General features: G+C 44.5%; 2 protein-coding genes and 1 long non-coding RNA gene across 6 annotated transcripts; 2 read left to right on the plus strand and 1 right to left on the minus strand.

Annotated features, from left to right (window-relative positions):
- The first annotated feature begins 3,291 nt into the window (after window positions 1-3,291).
- LOC130406230 (cytochrome c oxidase subunit 6A, mitochondrial) lies at window positions 3,292-5,067 on the plus strand. The gene is made up of 4 exons (XM_056611703.1): window positions 3,292-3,448; window positions 3,808-3,886; window positions 4,207-4,349; window positions 4,816-5,067. The coding sequence occupies exons 2-4, from the start codon at window positions 3,808-3,810 to the stop codon at window positions 4,903-4,905; spliced, it is 312 nt and encodes a 103-aa protein (XP_056467678.1). The 5' UTR covers window positions 3,292-3,448; the 3' UTR covers window positions 4,906-5,067.
- Window positions 5,068-6,798: 1,731 nt separating this feature from the next.
- LOC130406215 (cytochrome c oxidase subunit 6A, mitochondrial-like) lies at window positions 6,799-8,605 on the plus strand. 2 transcript variants are annotated; one of them, XM_056611691.1, is made up of 4 exons: window positions 6,799-6,948; window positions 7,307-7,398; window positions 7,743-7,885; window positions 8,354-8,605. In XM_056611691.1, exons 2-4 carry the CDS (start codon window positions 7,320-7,322, stop codon window positions 8,441-8,443), a joined length of 312 nt encoding a protein of 103 aa, XP_056467666.1. In that variant the 5' UTR covers window positions 6,799-6,948; window positions 7,307-7,319; the 3' UTR covers window positions 8,444-8,605. The 2 variants fall into 2 exon arrangements, with proteins under 2 accessions (XP_056467666.1, XP_056467658.1); XM_056611683.1 differs by having other exon boundaries at window positions 7,320-7,398.
- Window positions 8,606-9,580: 975 nt separating this feature from the next.
- Window positions 9,581-12,930, minus strand: LOC130406239 (uncharacterized). 3 transcript variants are annotated; one of them, XR_008904432.1, is made up of 6 exons: window positions 12,205-12,930; window positions 11,863-11,964; window positions 11,497-11,624; window positions 11,287-11,367; window positions 11,112-11,190; window positions 9,581-10,367 (listed from the first exon to the last, which is right to left on the minus strand). It is a non-coding gene; the product is annotated as an uncharacterized LOC130406239 (long non-coding RNA). The 3 variants fall into 3 exon arrangements; XR_008904430.1 differs by having other exon boundaries at window positions 9,582-10,367; window positions 11,520-11,624; XR_008904431.1 differs by lacking the exon at window positions 9,581-10,367 and adding an exon at window positions 11,019-11,042 and having other exon boundaries at window positions 11,520-11,624.
- Window positions 12,931-17,946: the final 5,016 nt, after the last annotated feature.

Here is a 17,946-nt window from a genome sequence, read left to right on the forward strand (position 1 = left end):
GTGTGTGTGTGTGTGTGTGTGTGTGTGTGTGTGTGTGTGTGTGTGTGTGTGTGTGTGTGTGTGCGCGCGCGCGCATGCGCGCGCGTGTGTGTGTGTCTTTGTGTGAGTCTTTGTGTGCATTTGCGTGTATAGATATGTGTGTTTGAAATAGATGTCCGGTGTGTGTGCGTATGTGTGTGTGTGTGTGTATTTGTGTGCATGTGTGTTATTGTGTATGAGTTTGTGGGTGTTTGGATATGAGTGTGTGTGTGTGTTTGTGTGTGTGGGTGTCTTTGTAATAAAGTCATGATTTTTCCAGCCTTCAGCCACCATAACCAGCTGCGTGGCCACGGAGGGGAAACGAATACAATCCATCACGTTTGTTTCTGATGAGTATTTGCTTTGCGGGCCACAAAACGTGTGCTCGGGTTGAAGTGTGTTTTTAACTTTAACTCTTCCCGTAGCTCTCCGCTGGTCGGGCCGGGGGGGCCGGGGGGGGCCGGCGGCAATATTAATGTTGAGCTCGACTGAGCGTCACCAAACACAAGGATCAGCACAGAGGAGCACAGAGAGGGCTGACGACACCGCCGTGTGTGTGTGTGTGTGTGTGTGTGTGTGTGTGTGTGTGTGTGTGTGTGTGTGTGTGTGTGTGTGTCTGTCTGTCTGTCTGTCGGACGGTGTGTCTGCACGTGTGAGTGTGTGCGTGTGAGTGAGTCTGTGTGTGTGTGTGTGTGTGTCTTTGTCTGCACGTGACCATGTGAGTCTGTGTGTGTCTGTGTGTGTGTGTCTTTGTCTGCACGTGACCGTGTGAGTCTGTGTGTGTCTGTGTGTGTCTGTCTGCACGTGAGGGTGTGTTTGTGTGCGGGAGTCTATGTGTCTGTGTCTGCGAGCGTGTGTGTCCGTGTGTCTGCGCGAGCATGCGTCTGCGTGCACGTGTGTGTGTGTGTGTTAATAAGTGCGTCAGCACCCAGGGTCGCCTTAGGTAAGCTGTGAACGCACAACAGAGAGTCCTCTCCAAGGTCAAGGCATCGTGTGAAATATGCTCCGTATAAATCACTCCCGCCTCACCTGGCAGCGGCGGCGGGCGGACAGTACGCAGGCCGGGCCGCGGGATGAAGGAGCCGCGCTGTCGGATCACTCTGAGGAACGGGGAAACCATGAACCGACGACAGGAGAGTCAGGGCGAGGGGATCAAGACACCGGGGGAGGGTTAAGTAATAAATAATAATAATAATAATGACGATAATAATCATACATTCAATTTATATAGCGCTTTTCTAGGTACTCAAAGACGCTTTGCAGATAAAACATGCGTTTAATAAATAGGAATATTAGTAAGAAGATAAGAAAGGAGGGGGGGGGAAGGGAAGGACATGATGAGGAGAAAGCAATCGTAAAGGTTAGGATGCTGTATAGTGTCCCCTTTAACCCCGAACCAAACCCGGCCTACGTTCAGAGACCTCCAACAAACCTATATGGTAGCCAGTGGGTTCAGTACGGTACGTCTAGCGCTCCGAGTAACACTCAACGTAAACCAAGTAGGGGGGGGGGGGGGGGGGGGGCACCTTATGGGTGTCCTTCTGTTAGTACGGAGAGTGGACCCGGCTGAGTTAGGAAACTCTTTCCGCCTGAAGATGGACTCTCCCTCACTGACCTTAAAGTATATGGAAACTGTAGGCGCACGTAAACATACCACGTTAAAGGACGGCCGGAGCCACGCCCCCGACGATCTACCCAGAACCCTTTCTGCTCAGGTCGCCTCTGCTGAGCGGGACGACAAAGACCTTATTACCGGACCAACTCTTGTCCTCCAGGTGTTCTTCCCCCCCCCCCCCCTCTAGAGGTAGACATAGACCGTTCCGGTCTAGCTGACATATAAAGACAAGTCAAATGAGGAAAAAGAGTTTTGTGTTCTGACCTCAACACGTCGTCCCACTGTGTCTTCCGCAAGCCCGGACAAAGCACAGACGCTGGCGGGAGGGTATATACGTTGGACTGTGTGTGTGTGTGCGTGTGCGTGTGCGTGTGTGTGTGTGTGTGTGTGTGTGCGTGTGCGTGTGCGTGCGTGCGTGGCGCTCTCTGCCAAAGCCCACAGAGATGTGCAGACGTTGACGCTGACTATCGCGGGGGGATAAAAGCTGGAGTGACTTCAGCCCTGGCTCCTATACCTGCTGTTTGAACTGGGGCTGGACGGAGGACGACAGAGAGACAGACAGACAGACAGACAGACAGACAGACAGACAGACAGACAGACAGGACATGCAGTTCAAATACAGTGAGCGTCAGTCATTAAACTTTCCGGAAAAAAGTGACAGAATTCTATTGAAGGACCCGTTGAAGACTTTGGCCCAATCCCATTTCTACCCCTTCCCCTTACCCCTTCAAAACAAGGGGGAGGGGTAAGGGGAAGGGGTAAGGGGTAGAAATGGGATTGGGCCTTAGAGTGCACGAGGGAGTGTCTACTTAGTCTGCTGATTATATGGGGCCTGTGCAGCATGAACGTTCTGAGTTTAAGATGCACAACCTTCTGCCGTTCCACACATTAACATTGAATGAGTGATATTGGGTACTATAAACTCCTACTGTATAAAAGACTGCTGTATAATAAGTGTAATTTATATCAATCGTATCGCAGTGCCATTTATTAGGCTGAAGTTAAAAGGTCCGTTAGGGTTTAATTTAAACCAAAGCGATTACTCAACACTTGCTTCCAACTGACACCTGACTAAGATTAAACCGTGAGGAGGCAGAAAGTTGATTAACCATGAGGAATATTCTGCAACTATGACTTCTACCCCTACAATTTCTGTCATTCATTCATGTGTACTGCTTAATTTAACAACTTTAATATATGCTGCGCTGATTTATCTGTGTGTGTGTGTGTGTGTGTGTGTGTGTGTGTGTGTGTGTGTGAGTGTGTGTGTGTGTGTGTGTGTGTGTGTGTGTGCGTGTTCACAGCTGCATCAGGTTCCCTTGGACTGGATCCATGTGGGCCTCGAGTCGAGCAGAAGGCAGATCAGCTTTGCTGAATGGCTGTCCCACATGGCAGTCAGACCCCCAAATCCTTTTATGGGCAAATAACAGTTTATACTGGATCATTTAAATAAATACCAGTAATGAATCTTAACATTATAATATTCTGTAATACTCTACTTCAGTAGAGTGAGAACATATCTAAAAGGCCTTCCACCAACAACAACACCTCCCAACCCTCCCTACCTCTACCTCCCCCTAACCTTCCTCTTGTACTCTCAACCGCTTGGCCGGCCTCTGCTCTTTACCAAATATAAACTTGTGTTTCTTGGCTGTGGATCAGATCGGGACGAGGCGGAGCTACCGGTCCAGTCAGCTCAGGACAGACTGAAGGACAGACAAACAGCAAGGCAGAGAGAAACATTAGGAAGTTAATCAAACTAAGGATTTAACAAAGACGCAAAGGAGGGATCAAGAGAATCGGAGCCAGGCAAAGGTTTGATTTGTCTGATTTCTAAATGTTTACTTGTTACTTTCATGTTTTGGTATTGCTGTGGATATGTAGCAGTATAGGCCTGACCTTTTCGACCTCTCTTTCCCTTGGGATTGGACAACATCAGGCTACACATCCCTATCTCACAACTACTTATAGCGTATAGTTTATAGATTAAATGTGTTTAGTCTATGCATGGATTATGTGACACAGTATAACAGACATTAAGCAAAATGTATTAGTCTAAACATATATGGTGTGGTAACATGTGGTTTAACACTCAACCCAATGTACATTTAGGCCTCTAAATCGCTTGTTTATTGTCAAGAGTCGTTACGTGCTTTACCTGACTGCTCCACCAGATGGCGCTGTCTCCCACTGCCGTAGCCGCCCGCCGGGTGTTCGCCGCCGCGGCTCATTCAGGCCAAGAAGGAGGGTCAGGTCAGCCACTGATCAACAAAACAAAAGTCCCATTTTTGAGGGGTATAGACCTGCTATAGATAGAAAATAAAAAGATTGTTTAATGCAAGTATGACAGCATTAGTGGAGCAAAGGTTTCTTCTCAAGGCCGAAAACACTCAAGGGGGCCCGTGCAAAAAATCAATGCAATGACTCCTTAATGAATGGTCCCGAAATGGCAGCTATTAACTAGTGTCTGTAACGTGATGAAGCCCATTATAAATTACAAACCTGAAGTTAGAAAAAAAAAGTTTTAAAAAAAGTATAATATTCACCATCTGTGTGCTTCTGGCCTCCAACAGCGAGGACGTGGAAGATCCTCAGCTTTGTGGTGGCGGTGCCTGGCGTTGCCGTCTGTATGGTCAACGCGTACCTGAAGATGCACGCCCACTCGCACGACGCGCCAGAGTTCGTGCCCTATGCCCACCTCCAGCTGAGAACCAAGGTCAGTGGTGGACTAACGGGCTGGGACGGCTCACTGTACACCTTTAACGTAGGGGTGGGAATCACAGGATATACCTCACGATACATGATACAGATAATATCGCGATGAAGCTATTCTGCTTTCATCCAAATATTGTCAGACAAAACCGTAAGGATACATTAAGAATATATGTCTAACGATGAATACAAAATTACTGTTAAACGGTAAAGCACTGTATTTCGGTCTTTATTCAAGGACAAACTGAGTTTTTCAGTTACTCGTCTTTGGCTAGTTAACGTCCGTTCAAGTTTCCTTCATTCATGTGTTGAGGCTCGGCTGGAGGAGCAATATTTTTTTTAATGGAAAAATATTTTATTCGATATTTTGCCCCACCCCTACTCAAACATCTGAAGAAACGCGCTTTAATGCACAGGCTTTTTCTATTGGATGCTAACGATGAGCTAACACGTCCACACTGTTCCTCCAGAGATTCCCCTGGGGGGACGGAAACCACTCCCTGTTCCACAACCCCCACACCAACGCTCTCCCGGACGGATACGAAAGTTCCCACCACTAGGACCACATCCAGCGGTCCTGTGTGCGTTCATTCCCTCCAGTCTGCTCACGCAACACAACTCCTATTTGTGTAGCGCTTTCGTCCGTTCATGCTGACTCCGGGATCAATTTGAGAATAAACTTCTCCTGAATGGTGATCTGTACTTTGAGTCCATTTGTTTCGGGCGGTTTCGGAGTAGATTCAATATGTAATGGGAATTGCTGTTAAACATGTGTTGCTGAACACATGGGAAATTAAGGAAGAGGATAAGGGGCAATTGTTCTATTCTTTTCAGAGTTCTGGGATTAAAGTCAGTACTCCAAAAAAAAAACATAAACTTTCTTTTAAATTCTGAGATTAAAGTCAGGATTCTGAGTTTAATCTCAGAATGCTGATTTTAAAATCAGAACTCTTTTTATTCTGACTTTAAAGTAAGAAATCTGACTTAAAAAAATAAATAATCACATGTGGCCCTAATCATCTTAAGTAGAAAATACTAATTACGCTCAATCAACAATATTAAATTGAGACACCACTGACTATTTTAGGGACTTGTACTTTGAAGGAGTCATTCAAGTGGTCGCCATGGTTTCGTCGTCGCATCACGACACAGCAGAAGCAGCGAGAGAGAGAGAGAGAGAGAGAGAGAGAAGTGAGTTTAGACCATATTTATTCGGTGCCAAACATCTGACAGGTATGTGTACTGTATAACTTTATAACACTGCTCTTCTCAATCCTGTTGAACGCTCTGTTCACTTGCATGGGTCTTCCGGCGGTGAAATATTTTTTGATAATTGACCGTTGCTAAACATATTGTAGCGACCCTGGGATTGTAATGTTATTCTTGTGTGTTATTCTTGTTATTGGGTCAGCTGGGGGGGGGCTTGGAGGAACAGGAGGGTGGGGGCCTGCACGCGAGTGAGACCGTGTTGCCGGGGTAACGGGGGTTTGTTTTGGTCCGTTTTGGAGCGGTTGTTTTCTATGTTGTTACAATCATAAGCCGTGTTCGAAATCGTTCCCTATCATGGATGTAGTGCACTAAATAGGGTGCACGCCATTTTGTAGGGTGTTCGAAATCTCAGTGGTCCACTATATAGGGCACTATATAGTGGACTTAAAATAGGGTACATACGATGTTCCCTATGTTACTCCCGTATACCACAATGCAATGCGGCTGTGTTTTTCCGGAGGAGAAGAAGAAGTTGAATAACCGCGAAAACGAATACATTTAATGATGGTGTCTCCGGCTTTCGTTTAGAAATGTCAACAATTTATTTGGGATTTAACATAGAATATTTAACATTCAACATCAATACAACCTCCAGCTTTCCTCGTGAGTGCCTGGTATGTTTACATGATGTGGGCGCATCTGTCTGCGTCACACAAATACCCGGCGCATTTACTGACGCAAATGACGTTTAGAAATGTTCAGCGTAGTGTCCGAATTCTCGTTCCCTATTCCCTATATAGTGCACTAAATCATATACACTATATAGGGAATAGGGAACTAGTGTATAGGGAACGATTTCGAACACAGCTTCTGATTCACGTCTTTGGTATCACTCCGCAAAGTAGTCCGGTAATTTATCAATCCAAGCGTATTCGGTTGCTAGGCGGTAAAATGGTTATGTTTTTAAACTGTTTATTCTCTTGCCAGAAGGACTATCTAGACTAGGCTAGTACTTATAAATAATTATAAAAATTTGTACTGTTATTTTTTTATTTTTTTTATTTACATTGCTGAATAACAATCATGTATATTAAATGCCTCTAAAGGCCTTCCACCAACAACAACACATCCCAACCCTCCCTACCTCTACCTCCCCCTAACCTTCCTCTTGTACTCTCAACCGCTTGGCCGGCCTCTGCTCTTTACCAAATATAAACTTGTGTTTCTTGGCTGTGGATCAGATCGGGACGAGGCGGAGCTACCGGTCCAGTCAGCTCAGGACAGACTGAAGGACAGACAAACAGCAAGGCAGAGAGAAACATTAGGAAGTTAATCAAACTAAGGATTTAACAAAGACGCAAAGGAGGGATCAAGAGAATTGGAGCCAGGCAAAGGTTTGATTTGTCTGATTTCTAAATGTTTACTTGTTACTTTCATGTTTTGGTATTGCTGTTGATATGTAGCAGTATAGGCCGGACTATAGGCCTGACCTTTTCGACCTCTCTTTCCCTTGGGATTGGACAACATCAGGCTATACATCCCTATCTCACAACTACTTCTAGCGTATAGTTTATAGATTAAATGTGTTTAGTCTATGCATGGATTATGTGACACAGTATAACAGACATTAAGCAAAATGTATTAGTCTAAACATATATGGTGTGGTAACATGTGGTTTAACACTCAACCCAATGTACATTTAGGCCTCTAAATCGCTTGTTTATTGTAAAGAGTCGTTACGTGCTTTACCAGACTACTCCACCAGATGGCGCTGTCTCCCACTGCCGTGGCCGCCCGCCGGGTGTTCGCTGCCGCGGCTCATTCAGGCCAAGAAGGAGGGTCAGGTCAGCCACTGATCAACAAAACAAAAGTCCCATTTTTGAGGGGTATAGACCTGCTATAGATAGAAAATAAAAAGATTGTTTAATGCAAGTATGACAGCATTAGTGGAGCAAAGGTTTCTTCTCAAGGCCGAAAACACTCAAGGGGGCCCGTGCAAAAAATCAATGCAATGACTCCTTAATGAATGGTCCCGAAATGGGGACCATTTCGGGGCCGTTACAAAAACTAGTGTCTGTAACGTGACTTTTGTGTGAAGCCCATTATACATTACAAATCTGAAGTTAGAAAAAAAAAGTTTTAAAAAAAGTATAATATTCACCATCCGTGTGCTTCTGGCCTCCAACAGCGAGGACGTGGAAGATCCTCAGCTTTGTGGTGGCGGTGCCTGGCGTCGCCGTCTGTATGGTCAACGCGTACCTGAAGATGCACGCCCACTCGCACGACGCGCCAGAGTTCGTGCCCTATGCCCACCTCCAGCTGAGAACCAAGGTCAGTGGTGTGGACTAACGGGCTGGGACGGCTCACTGTACACCTTTAACGTAGGGGTGGGAATCACAGGATATAACTCACGATACATGATACAGATAATATCGCGATGAAGCTATTCTGCTTTCATCCAAATATTGTCAGACAAAACCGTAAGGATACATTAAGAATATATGTCTAACGATGAATACAAAATTACTGTGAAAAGGTAAAGCACTGTATTTCGGTCTTTATTCAAGGCCAAACTGAGTTTTTCAGTTGCTCGTCTTTGGCTAGTTAACGTCCGTTCAAGTTTCCTTCATTCATGTGTTGAGGCTCGGCTGGAGGAGCAATATTTTTTTTAATAGAAAAATATTTTATTCGATATTTTACCCCACCCCTACTCAAACATCTGAAGAAACGCGCTTTAATGCACAGGCTTTTTCTATTGGATGCTAACGATGAGCTAACACGTCCACACTGTTCCTCCAGAGATTCCCCTGGGGGGACGGAAACCACTCCCTGTTCCACAACCCCCACACCAACGCTCTCCCGGACGGATACGAAAGTTCCCACCACTAGGACCACATCCAGCGCTCCTGTGTGCGTTCATTCCCTCCAGTCTCCTCACGCAACACAACTCCTATTTGTGTAGCGCTTTCGTCCGTTCATGCTGACTCCGGGATCAATTTGAGAATAAACTTCTCCTGAATGGTGATCTGTACTTTGAGTCCATTTGTTTCGGGCGGTTTCGGAGTAGATTCAATATGTAATGGGAATTGCTGTTAAACATGTGTTGCTGAACACATGGGAAATTAAGGAAGAGAATAAAGGGCAATTGTTATTTTATTTTCAGAGTTCTGGGATTAAAGTCAGTACTCCAAAAAAAAAAACATAAACTTTCTTTTAAATTCTGAGATTAAAGTCAGATTTCTGAGATTAAAGTCAGGATTCTGAGTTTAATCTCAGAATGCTGATTTTAAAATCAGAACTCTTTTTATTCTGACTTTAAAGTAAGAAATCTGACTAAATAAATAATCACATGTGGCCCTAATCATCTTAAGTAGAAAATACTAATTACGCTCAATCAACAATATTAAATTGAGACACCACTGACTATTTTAGGGACTTGTACTTTGAAGGAGTCATTCAAGTGGTCGCCATGGTTTCGTCGTCGCATCATGACACAGCAGAAGCAGCGAGAGAGAGAAGTGAGTTTAGACCATATTTATTCGGTGCCAAACATCTGACAGGTATGTGTACTGTATAACTTTATAACACTGCTCTTCTCAATCCTGTTGAACGCTCTGTTCACTTGCATGGGTCTTCCGGCGGTGAAATATTTTTCGATAATTGACCGTTGCTAAGCATATAATGGACTCCGTCAAGGAAAGTGGATTTTTTGCCTCTGATTCACGTCTTTGGTATCACTCCGCAAAGTAGTCCGGTAATTTATCAATCCAAGCGTATTCGGTTGCTAGGCGGTAAAATGGTTATGTTTTTAAACTGTTTATTCTCTTGCCAGAAGGACTATCTAGACTAGGCTAGTACTTATAAATAATTATAAAAATTATTATTTTTTTAAGAAAAAGTTATTTATTTTTTTAACCCAAAAATTATATTCGGGGCTAATTAAACACAGGGTCTGTGATTAGGATGTCTGGGTTCAGGGACTGCGTTCAGGGCCTCCAGGAAACCAAGTTCCAGGTGGTTAATATTTAGCTCAGACGTCGTTAGCTATAGTACATTGATGTGAGACGGGTTGGTGGATTGAACGTGTGTAGTAGCAGAGAATGGCCTGCGGGGCAATATGTACATTGTTATACACATGAATAGGCTTGAATTTAGTAGTAATATGGAGGTTTCATATTTTTACAAAATCGATTATGTGAACATTGCTGAATAACAATCATGTATATTAAATGTATTGCAGGAGTTTAGCTTGACATTAACCAAGTTAAAGAACAATTAAATGAACCGCACCAAACATGTAGAAGTCAATGTGGGATTTTAATATATAAACAAAAACACTTGACAGAAGTTTAATACAATTTTGTAAAGGAAAGCAGAGGAAAACATTTTCCCAAATGAATCTTTTCAAAATGTCACCACCATTCCGAAAGCAAGTGAAGAGGTTTGTGTAAAAGCAGTCCTCCCTGACCAGCTCTGTCCCTGACTCTAAACCCTGACTCTCAACCCTAACGCTGAACCCTCTGAGGGCATGGAGACGCGCCTCCAGTGTAAAGGTTCGAACCACAGAGAAGGAAGAAAAGAGGAAGCAGTAGAAAGTAGTGAAGTAGTGAGGTTAGTGACAGACGTGAAGGAAAGGCGTGTGGAAGCACACGGTTACATGTGGGGTCAAGAAGATCACTCCCACTGGAGGTCATTGATCCATCAGCCTCAGACTGCTGAGCTCAGCAGGTCTTCTGGAGGACGAGGCTCAGATGAACTGAGGAGACGGGACCAGCAGGATGTCAGGATCAGGTGAGGTTCAGCTCAGGTGTGTCTGCCTCGGACCAAACAAGGACATTGATTAGGTTCAATATTCAAAAGACGCAACATTATCTGAACCAAAGATAAGTCATTAAGGAGCAGGCAGGCTTTAGGGCGCCTTGCTCAAGGACGCACCACTGTATTCTGAGGACTTCAACCCGGCACCATTGGTTTGAGAGTTTAACCCCCAACCCCCTACCTAGTCCTTGATGGTAGAGTCCTGTTGGTCCTCAGGATTTGCCTTCCAGATGTACGGCTTCTCCATCAGTCTCAGATCCTGGTCTGGTACAGACGAATTGTCTCTAATGTAAGGTAACAAACACAGCAGTGGTTTGTCTCTAATGAAAAGGTAACAAACGCAGTAGTAATTGGGCTCCAAATTCAGGTAACAAACAGTAGTAGTTTGTCTCTAATGTAACGTAACAAACACAGGAGTAGTTGAGGCTCTAATGGCACGTAACAAAGGAGCAGCTGTAGTTTGTTGGTAAAAACAACCAAAATAGTATGCTGTAACTTGTACTGGCAAACTAATCTGCGTTACAACAAGTCCACTCTGTTTATTTAGGAAAACTTACGAGGATCCTGGTTGGTTGGAGTAGTGATGTCGTCCTCTTGGGCTCGAGTTGGCTCCATCAGGCTCTCCCAGCAGTGTCCTGTTGGAACAACAGCGCGAGTCTGGCCCTAAAGTCTGGTAACAAACATGCGTTTGTTATTTTTAAGCCCTTTATTTCAGTTGTGTTGGTTAATACAAACTTACAATCCTTGTTGGTAGAGTGATGGTCATCCTCCAGATTCACGGCTCCCCTACCAGCTCGCCTCCGCTCCAGAAACACGTTCTAGTAAGAAAACACAGCGGTAGTTGGTTAACGCATGTCAAAGTAACAGCTGTATTTTGCCCTTTAAGTCAACCATGCAAGTAAATACAAACTTACGAGGAATCCTTGTTGGTCAATTCCTAGTCGTCCTCCAGCCTCTCAGCTCCTCCAGCAGCTCTCCTCAGACAGAGTCCTGGTCTGGAACAAACAGCGGAAGTCTTGCTTCAACATGTGGTAAAACAGATGTCGTCTGGTATATATGGTACAAACGCCGGTAGTTTGTGGTAGCAGTATTCTACTAGAAGTGGCAGTGAGTGTGATGATCACTTCAGAGTCAGGCTCCATCTAACCCACGATAGACGTCATTCCCCAGGCAGGCCCTCCACCAGCTCCTCCACCAGGCAGGGCCTTCAGCACGACTCCTCCATCAGCGCCTTCAGCCATGGATTCCTGGTCTGGTTACAAACACAGTTGGTCTTAAACACTTAAATTAGACAACGTCTGCAGATTGTCGCGTTCAGCAATTCATCCACTACGGTCGTAGCAGCACTAGTAACATTAATGGCTCACATGACTCTTGCATAACCCCCGTATGAATTAACTAAAATCACAGATTTAAAGTCATAAGATGATCAAAACTAGACCTAAACTACCCTGGATTTTAGTGTTTCAGATGAGCTTGGTGATGGTTACCCTCTGGTCCGGTGGTGCAGGCCCCTGGTCTCCAGCCTCAGTCTCCGGTCCACCCTGGCACCACAAGCCTCCGGACCCCAGCCTCTCAGCCTCGCCTTTCAGCTACAACAGCAGGTTTATACCAGCATTTACCCAACAATAAACTTAATTGACTCAACCGAAACCAAGTTACACAATTAATTGAACTATTATTTTATAACTTAAGGCCAGAAAAGACTTGAGACCAGACATGAGCATCCCGTTTTTGGGAATGAAGACAGAGCAGTCCACAAGTTTAAAGAAGTGGTTCAGGCCATGCAGTGAAACTGACCTGAGAAGACTCTACTCACACAGAGCACTGACCTGTTCTGGAGGACTTCTGACAGGAGGTGGAGGTCTGGCTCTGGGTGAGGAGGTGGAGGTCTTGCTCTGGGTAAGGAGGCAGACACCTTGGGACAAACTACATGATACCTTTTTAACCTTGTACAGTTCTAGAGTATCTTCTACTGTAACATGTGGGAATGACAGCCATTATTTTAGCTTTTATATTATCCAGTTGTTAACTCTGCACCAAAGTCGTTGTTTAACGTCATTCCATTGGGTAGGGTTTAACTTCTGTGGCAATGAATGACAGCAGATATTTAGAACGTACAAAAGCTGAAGTAACAAAGAACACTAAGCAGTATCGATATTAAATCAAATATACTCAGCCATATTCAGGTGCTGGGTTCCGTTGAAGAAATGTCAAATTATCTGCCATCTTGAAATGATTTTAAGCCTTCCTTGATGTCAAAAATGGGCCCGCAAGTAGAACGCTGTTTTGTACGCAGTGAGAGTCCCGCAACGTCATCGTGGTTAAGAGTACGGCGCAACCATCGGAAATGATCAACATATTGTACGACGTACGTGTCAGTATGTATTTAATATCAAACTTCAGTCGTTTAAAATAGGGGCAACAATTCCCAATGGAAACCGACTGAAAAATAGTTTCCGTTGGCAACGGCTCGAGGTTACGCAAATACAATCCAGAACGTTCCGCCAGATTCCCTCAGGGGACTCCCGTCCAACTAACTGCCAGGTGTTTTCTTATGGTTGTCAACATAGACATCTTATAGATAGACGGAGCATTGGCTGCTGGGACGCAAGAAATACGGCCGCCATCTTGGAGTGGTCAACCGGGAGCAGCAACAGCAGCAGAAACAGGATGCCGGGCTGTTGTTCAGCGTATTCCTGCTCAAATCGGCGGACAATCCATAATAGGAATCGGGGGATTACTTTTCACAAGCAAGATTTAACATTACCGTACTATTGGTATAATTAGTATTGAATAATAAAACACGCCAAACCATGTGGCCTTTATCATAGCTACACGTATGACAAAAAACCGCATGAAAATCAGTGGTATTCAGTGAGGTATGATTAATTAAATGCGCTGACAGTTCATTGCTCCAGCCAAACGGATTACACTGAGTGGAGCGGATGACCACTCCAAGATGGCGGCCCCGCGTCTCGTCAGCTCCAGTAGGCGGTAGCATTCGATGCTCCGTCTATCATATAAGATGTCTATGGTTGTCAAGACTACAACATTCTATGCCAACCATTGGGACTACGGTAAATCAAGTGATCGCACTCAGAAGCTTCCACGGCGGGAAGCACAAACCGTCCGACTGGAATCCGAACATTCCAGCCGGAACCAACCAAAGAAAAAACAGAACCAGCACCTCACCTTGAGCTGAACGGAGGAAGATCCTGAAGTCCAGCGATGGTCTACATTAAAACACAGCCAACAGACTTACCTTGAGGAGATCTGTTTGTTGCTGTTGGTCATTATGCACCCAGTGTGTACAAGTTATATCACTCAAAACCATACGAAGAACCAAACTACCATGTACGTCCCACAACAACTTTAAACCTAAAATCCTGGAATCATTCAATACAAAACTGTCTACATTTTACAATTATCTAGATTAATCAGGGTACAAACCATACAGAGCAAATCTAAACGTTGACCTCACAGAGAGCCGACCATAGCACTGCAACGTCACCCTGACCGCCTCATCACCAACAGCAAATCATGCCAGCCAGCCAACACATGTACCAGCTCCAGTGAGAAGTGGGACACCGAGTGAAAGGACTGCCCATAATAAAAATAAGCCATATTCCTGAACTATCCAACCATCTTCATAGTTTAAAGATTTACAGACTTGACATTCCATTGTGTTCTTATCACCTTAGTCTGCTCCCCTCGTTACTTATAAACTCTACATCTCCAATCACTAGAGTGTTGCATCCTACTCATGGGGGTGTGGTCTGAGTGAGCAGAGATGCATGCTGGGATACAGTGCCCGTCATGAAGTCTTCAGGTTCCATCAGACACTGCACCCCTTAGCGAGAAACCAAGTGTTTAAGAATCGTGTTGTGACATCAGTTACATGAGCCTGGAATATCCTTCAAGATGGCGCCAGGATTCTCATGAGGAGAAAGGCCAAAGAGGAAGATGTGTGGGTTCTTCCTCCTCAGCCAGTGGAACACAAACAACGCGGTCTTCAATCAGATTACCATGGAACACTTTGAAACATTCTCCTCTTTACACCTTTGAAGCCCCAGTGAGGTTTCCTTACCTCCTCAGCTAGAAGAGCACAACTTCAGCCTCGAAGAGCGCACTAGCTGGAGTTCCCGGATTGGTCGTCTGCCTTCAAGGGAACCAATCGTTCAGGCTGGTCCTGCTCCTGAAACAAATACAGTTACAGCACTGAAGAAGACGTGCAACTGAGAGCATAGACAAGCACTCCACAGGGCCTACTACATCAATCCAGCCTAGGTAGGAGGCAGCCGTCTCACTTACAGGTTGAACGGTAATCTTGAATATCCATTTAAGAGTCCCTTTCCAATCGTCAGACTCTCCTTGTGGAATTCCTTGTGTGGTGTCCATCCTCCATTCGATCATGATGCGTGCTGCGTCGGGCTAGTTTGCAAGTCACTGCATCTGAACACGGCCGCCTTGCGATTCCTTTTCCCAACGTGAGTTTGGGACATCTGACTCCCTCCTTCCTGGCCGCAGTCTGGCTGCTTGGATACTACGCCCTCCGGTCAGCTGTCGCTCAGGCTCTTCATGTCTACTGGTATGGCCACTAAGTAACAATCAGTCGTGAGCCGCCTCCATCATGTGTTATGATTAGGTTGACCATTCACAAGTATCCAAGCCAATCACACAGAACCCCGTATGAACATCTATCACTGCTCAAAGCAAGCCGGACACACACACATATGAACCCAGGACCAGAGCACGTAGAAACCCACTGCCAGCGTGTGTAGTCGCAGCGAAGCACACCACACACACACAGTAGAACCCTTCCATCTCATGTCAAAACCAAACACACACCACTGAGCCATGAAAGGCCAAACAATCATGCAAGGTAAAAACCTCATGCCAAATAAATTCCATCACCCGCCCCACCCCCCCCCCCCCAGCTCTCCTGCCAGGGCACCCATAACAGAACAACCAATGTCTCAAGAGACGTAAATTATGTACAACATTCTTCAGTGGCGTCCCACATTGGTGATGAATTATGCTTAGCGTCTTCAAGTGTCCCAGGTTGATTCAACATCTCTGAAGTCATGTCTTTGTAGTCCAGTGGTTTCCTGAAAGAGGGGCCTTCACAGATGCAAACGATGCAGCTTTAGTCAGCCTGAGGACAGGAAGGAGGTCATCTGTTCAGAAGACCACCCAGTGGAGGGGGGTCGGCTCTTGAGGAGCAGGATCCATATGGGGATGGCCCCAAATAAGACCTTCTTGGAAATGAAACTGTTCAAGGAGTCACGATGCCTGGAGGGGACTGTTGAATGTGTTCCATGATTCTCTGTGTCAGACTGAAGTTGTGTTTTAGTCGTTGAGATGAGGAGCCCCCTCATCTCCCCCTGGTGTTTCTCTTTCTGAATCCCTGTCTCCATCTTTAAGAACAATTCCAGTCCATGTAAACTGACGTCACCACAGTTTCTCAAACACTTGGTTTCCCCTGAGGGGGCGTGTCTACAGACCTGTAGACTTCAGACAGCTCTGTATCCCAGTATGTACCTCTGCTCACTCAGACCACAGCCTCATCAGTAAAGAAAACACTCATGTGATGAAGATGCAGAGCAGAGTAGAATGAAAGAAGACTGAAGATATCAGAACCCAACCCATTACTCCAGCTTACAACAATAACTTGGAGCCTGTAACCATTTTAACAAATCATTAAAACCAACATAAACCAAACACCTAAGTAACCCATGAACCAATAAAACATCCTTAATACTCAGATCAACCTTCAGGTAACAGGTTAACTCACCAGGAAGCCAAAATACATCAATGTGCCCAAGAGTAATGAGAAATTAATGACTTACAGTTTGCAGTTATGCTTCAAGGATAAGTTGGTATACTCACAGAACAGCAGTTAAACATCCATGATAGACCTTTGAAGGAAGGAACAGTTTACTCATGGTCCAAATTTCATATGAGAGTTAAACCATTTCCTTCACACATTATCAGTGATTTATATTCAACATACAAGTCACGTCAGTTGTGCTTTTCCACACAATTCTACTCACATCAGGTTCAGATGAGATGCTCCTCTTTACTTCAAAAAGTCTTTAACCTGTGAAACTGGGAGATGTTAAATAAGTCACAACAGACCTCAGCAAAACAGTACACAAACAAATGTACTGTCCGGTTCCCTTTTAAGTGAAACGCACCAGATGCAACCAATTAACTAATTAAGAAAACCACCTGGCAGGCGAGCTTCGGCATGTGAGCTAATTAGTAAAACTCAATGCCGGTTCGGCACCCTGTGGACCACAGGCTGTGGTCTTCTTGGTAACAGTGAGAGGCTATTTCAGCTCTGTGTTTGATCTTAAATGACCTCCCTCATTTTAATTAATGGGATGAGTCTGATTTGACTGATTTAGATTCAAACTTCAAAACGAAAAGTCTTCATTCAATTCACCTTACTGTGTGCGCGAGTGAGTGTGTGTGTTTGTGTGTGTGAGAGTGAGAAGGAAGAAGCTTTCATCTGGTCTCTTTTCAAGAGACCAGAGAGACTCATTCACTGGTTAAACTGGAGTCATCAAAAAAAAAAAAACTTTGAGAACCCCTGTTGTAGACCAACTTCGGAAAACTGTAGTTCCACCATAGAAACGCTAGACGTCATGAATACTGAAAAGTGGAGTCGAATTCATTTTCATCTTTTCCTATGTTAGAAAGGTTAAGTAAAGGATAGGAGATTTGACTATTCGAGGAGTAGGGACACAGTCTCACCGCGTCCGCCATCTTGTCGTCACGTGACAGCACTTGGACGTTGGATGTCCATGTCCTACAGGCTGCAGCGAGACATTACTCTTTTGTGTTGCGCTTTCGTCCGTTCAAACTGACAGTGGGATCAATCGAGAATTGACTTCTCCTGTCCTGAATGGTGATCTGCACTTGGAGTCCATTTGTTTTTTGGAGAACATTGAATATGAAATAAAGTAACATTTAAAGAAAGTGTTGCTGCAGATGGGACATTGTGGAAGAGGTTTAGGTATTGTAAAAAAAAAAAAATCGGCATTAAATTCATTTAATTCTGAAATTAAGAAAAATGAGTTTAAAAAAAAAATCACATGTGGCCCTAATCTTTTTCCGTAGGAAATTCTAATTAAGCTCAATCCACAATATTAAATTGGGACATGAAAGGCTATTTTAGGGACTTTTACTTTGAAGGAGTCGTTGAAGTGGTTGCCATATTTCTTCATCCCATCAAGACAAAATTAAAAGCAGCAAGAGAGAGCGAGGCGAGCTTAGACCATATTTATTCGGTGCCATACATCTGACGGGTACGTGTACTGTATATCTATATATTCGGCTTTATCTCTATTTACAAAAATAAACAAAAAAGGCAACTAGAGCGACCCCGACAATCTCTTCTCTTCAAATAACTGGAAAACATTCATTCGGCTTTTTAAATAATATACAAATAATAATATACAAAAAATATACAACACAGATGTTAATGGCACAAGCAATGGCAAATTAACAAATCAGTGTGTATCACCTCGTAGGGGTGAGGTCAGGGCAGCCTTCGTAGATTCTCA

This window comes from Gadus chalcogrammus, chromosome 2, assembly GCF_026213295.1.
Source record: "Gadus chalcogrammus isolate NIFS_2021 chromosome 2, NIFS_Gcha_1.0, whole genome shotgun sequence".
Lineage (NCBI taxonomy): Eukaryota > Metazoa > Chordata > Actinopteri > Gadiformes > Gadidae > Gadus > Gadus chalcogrammus.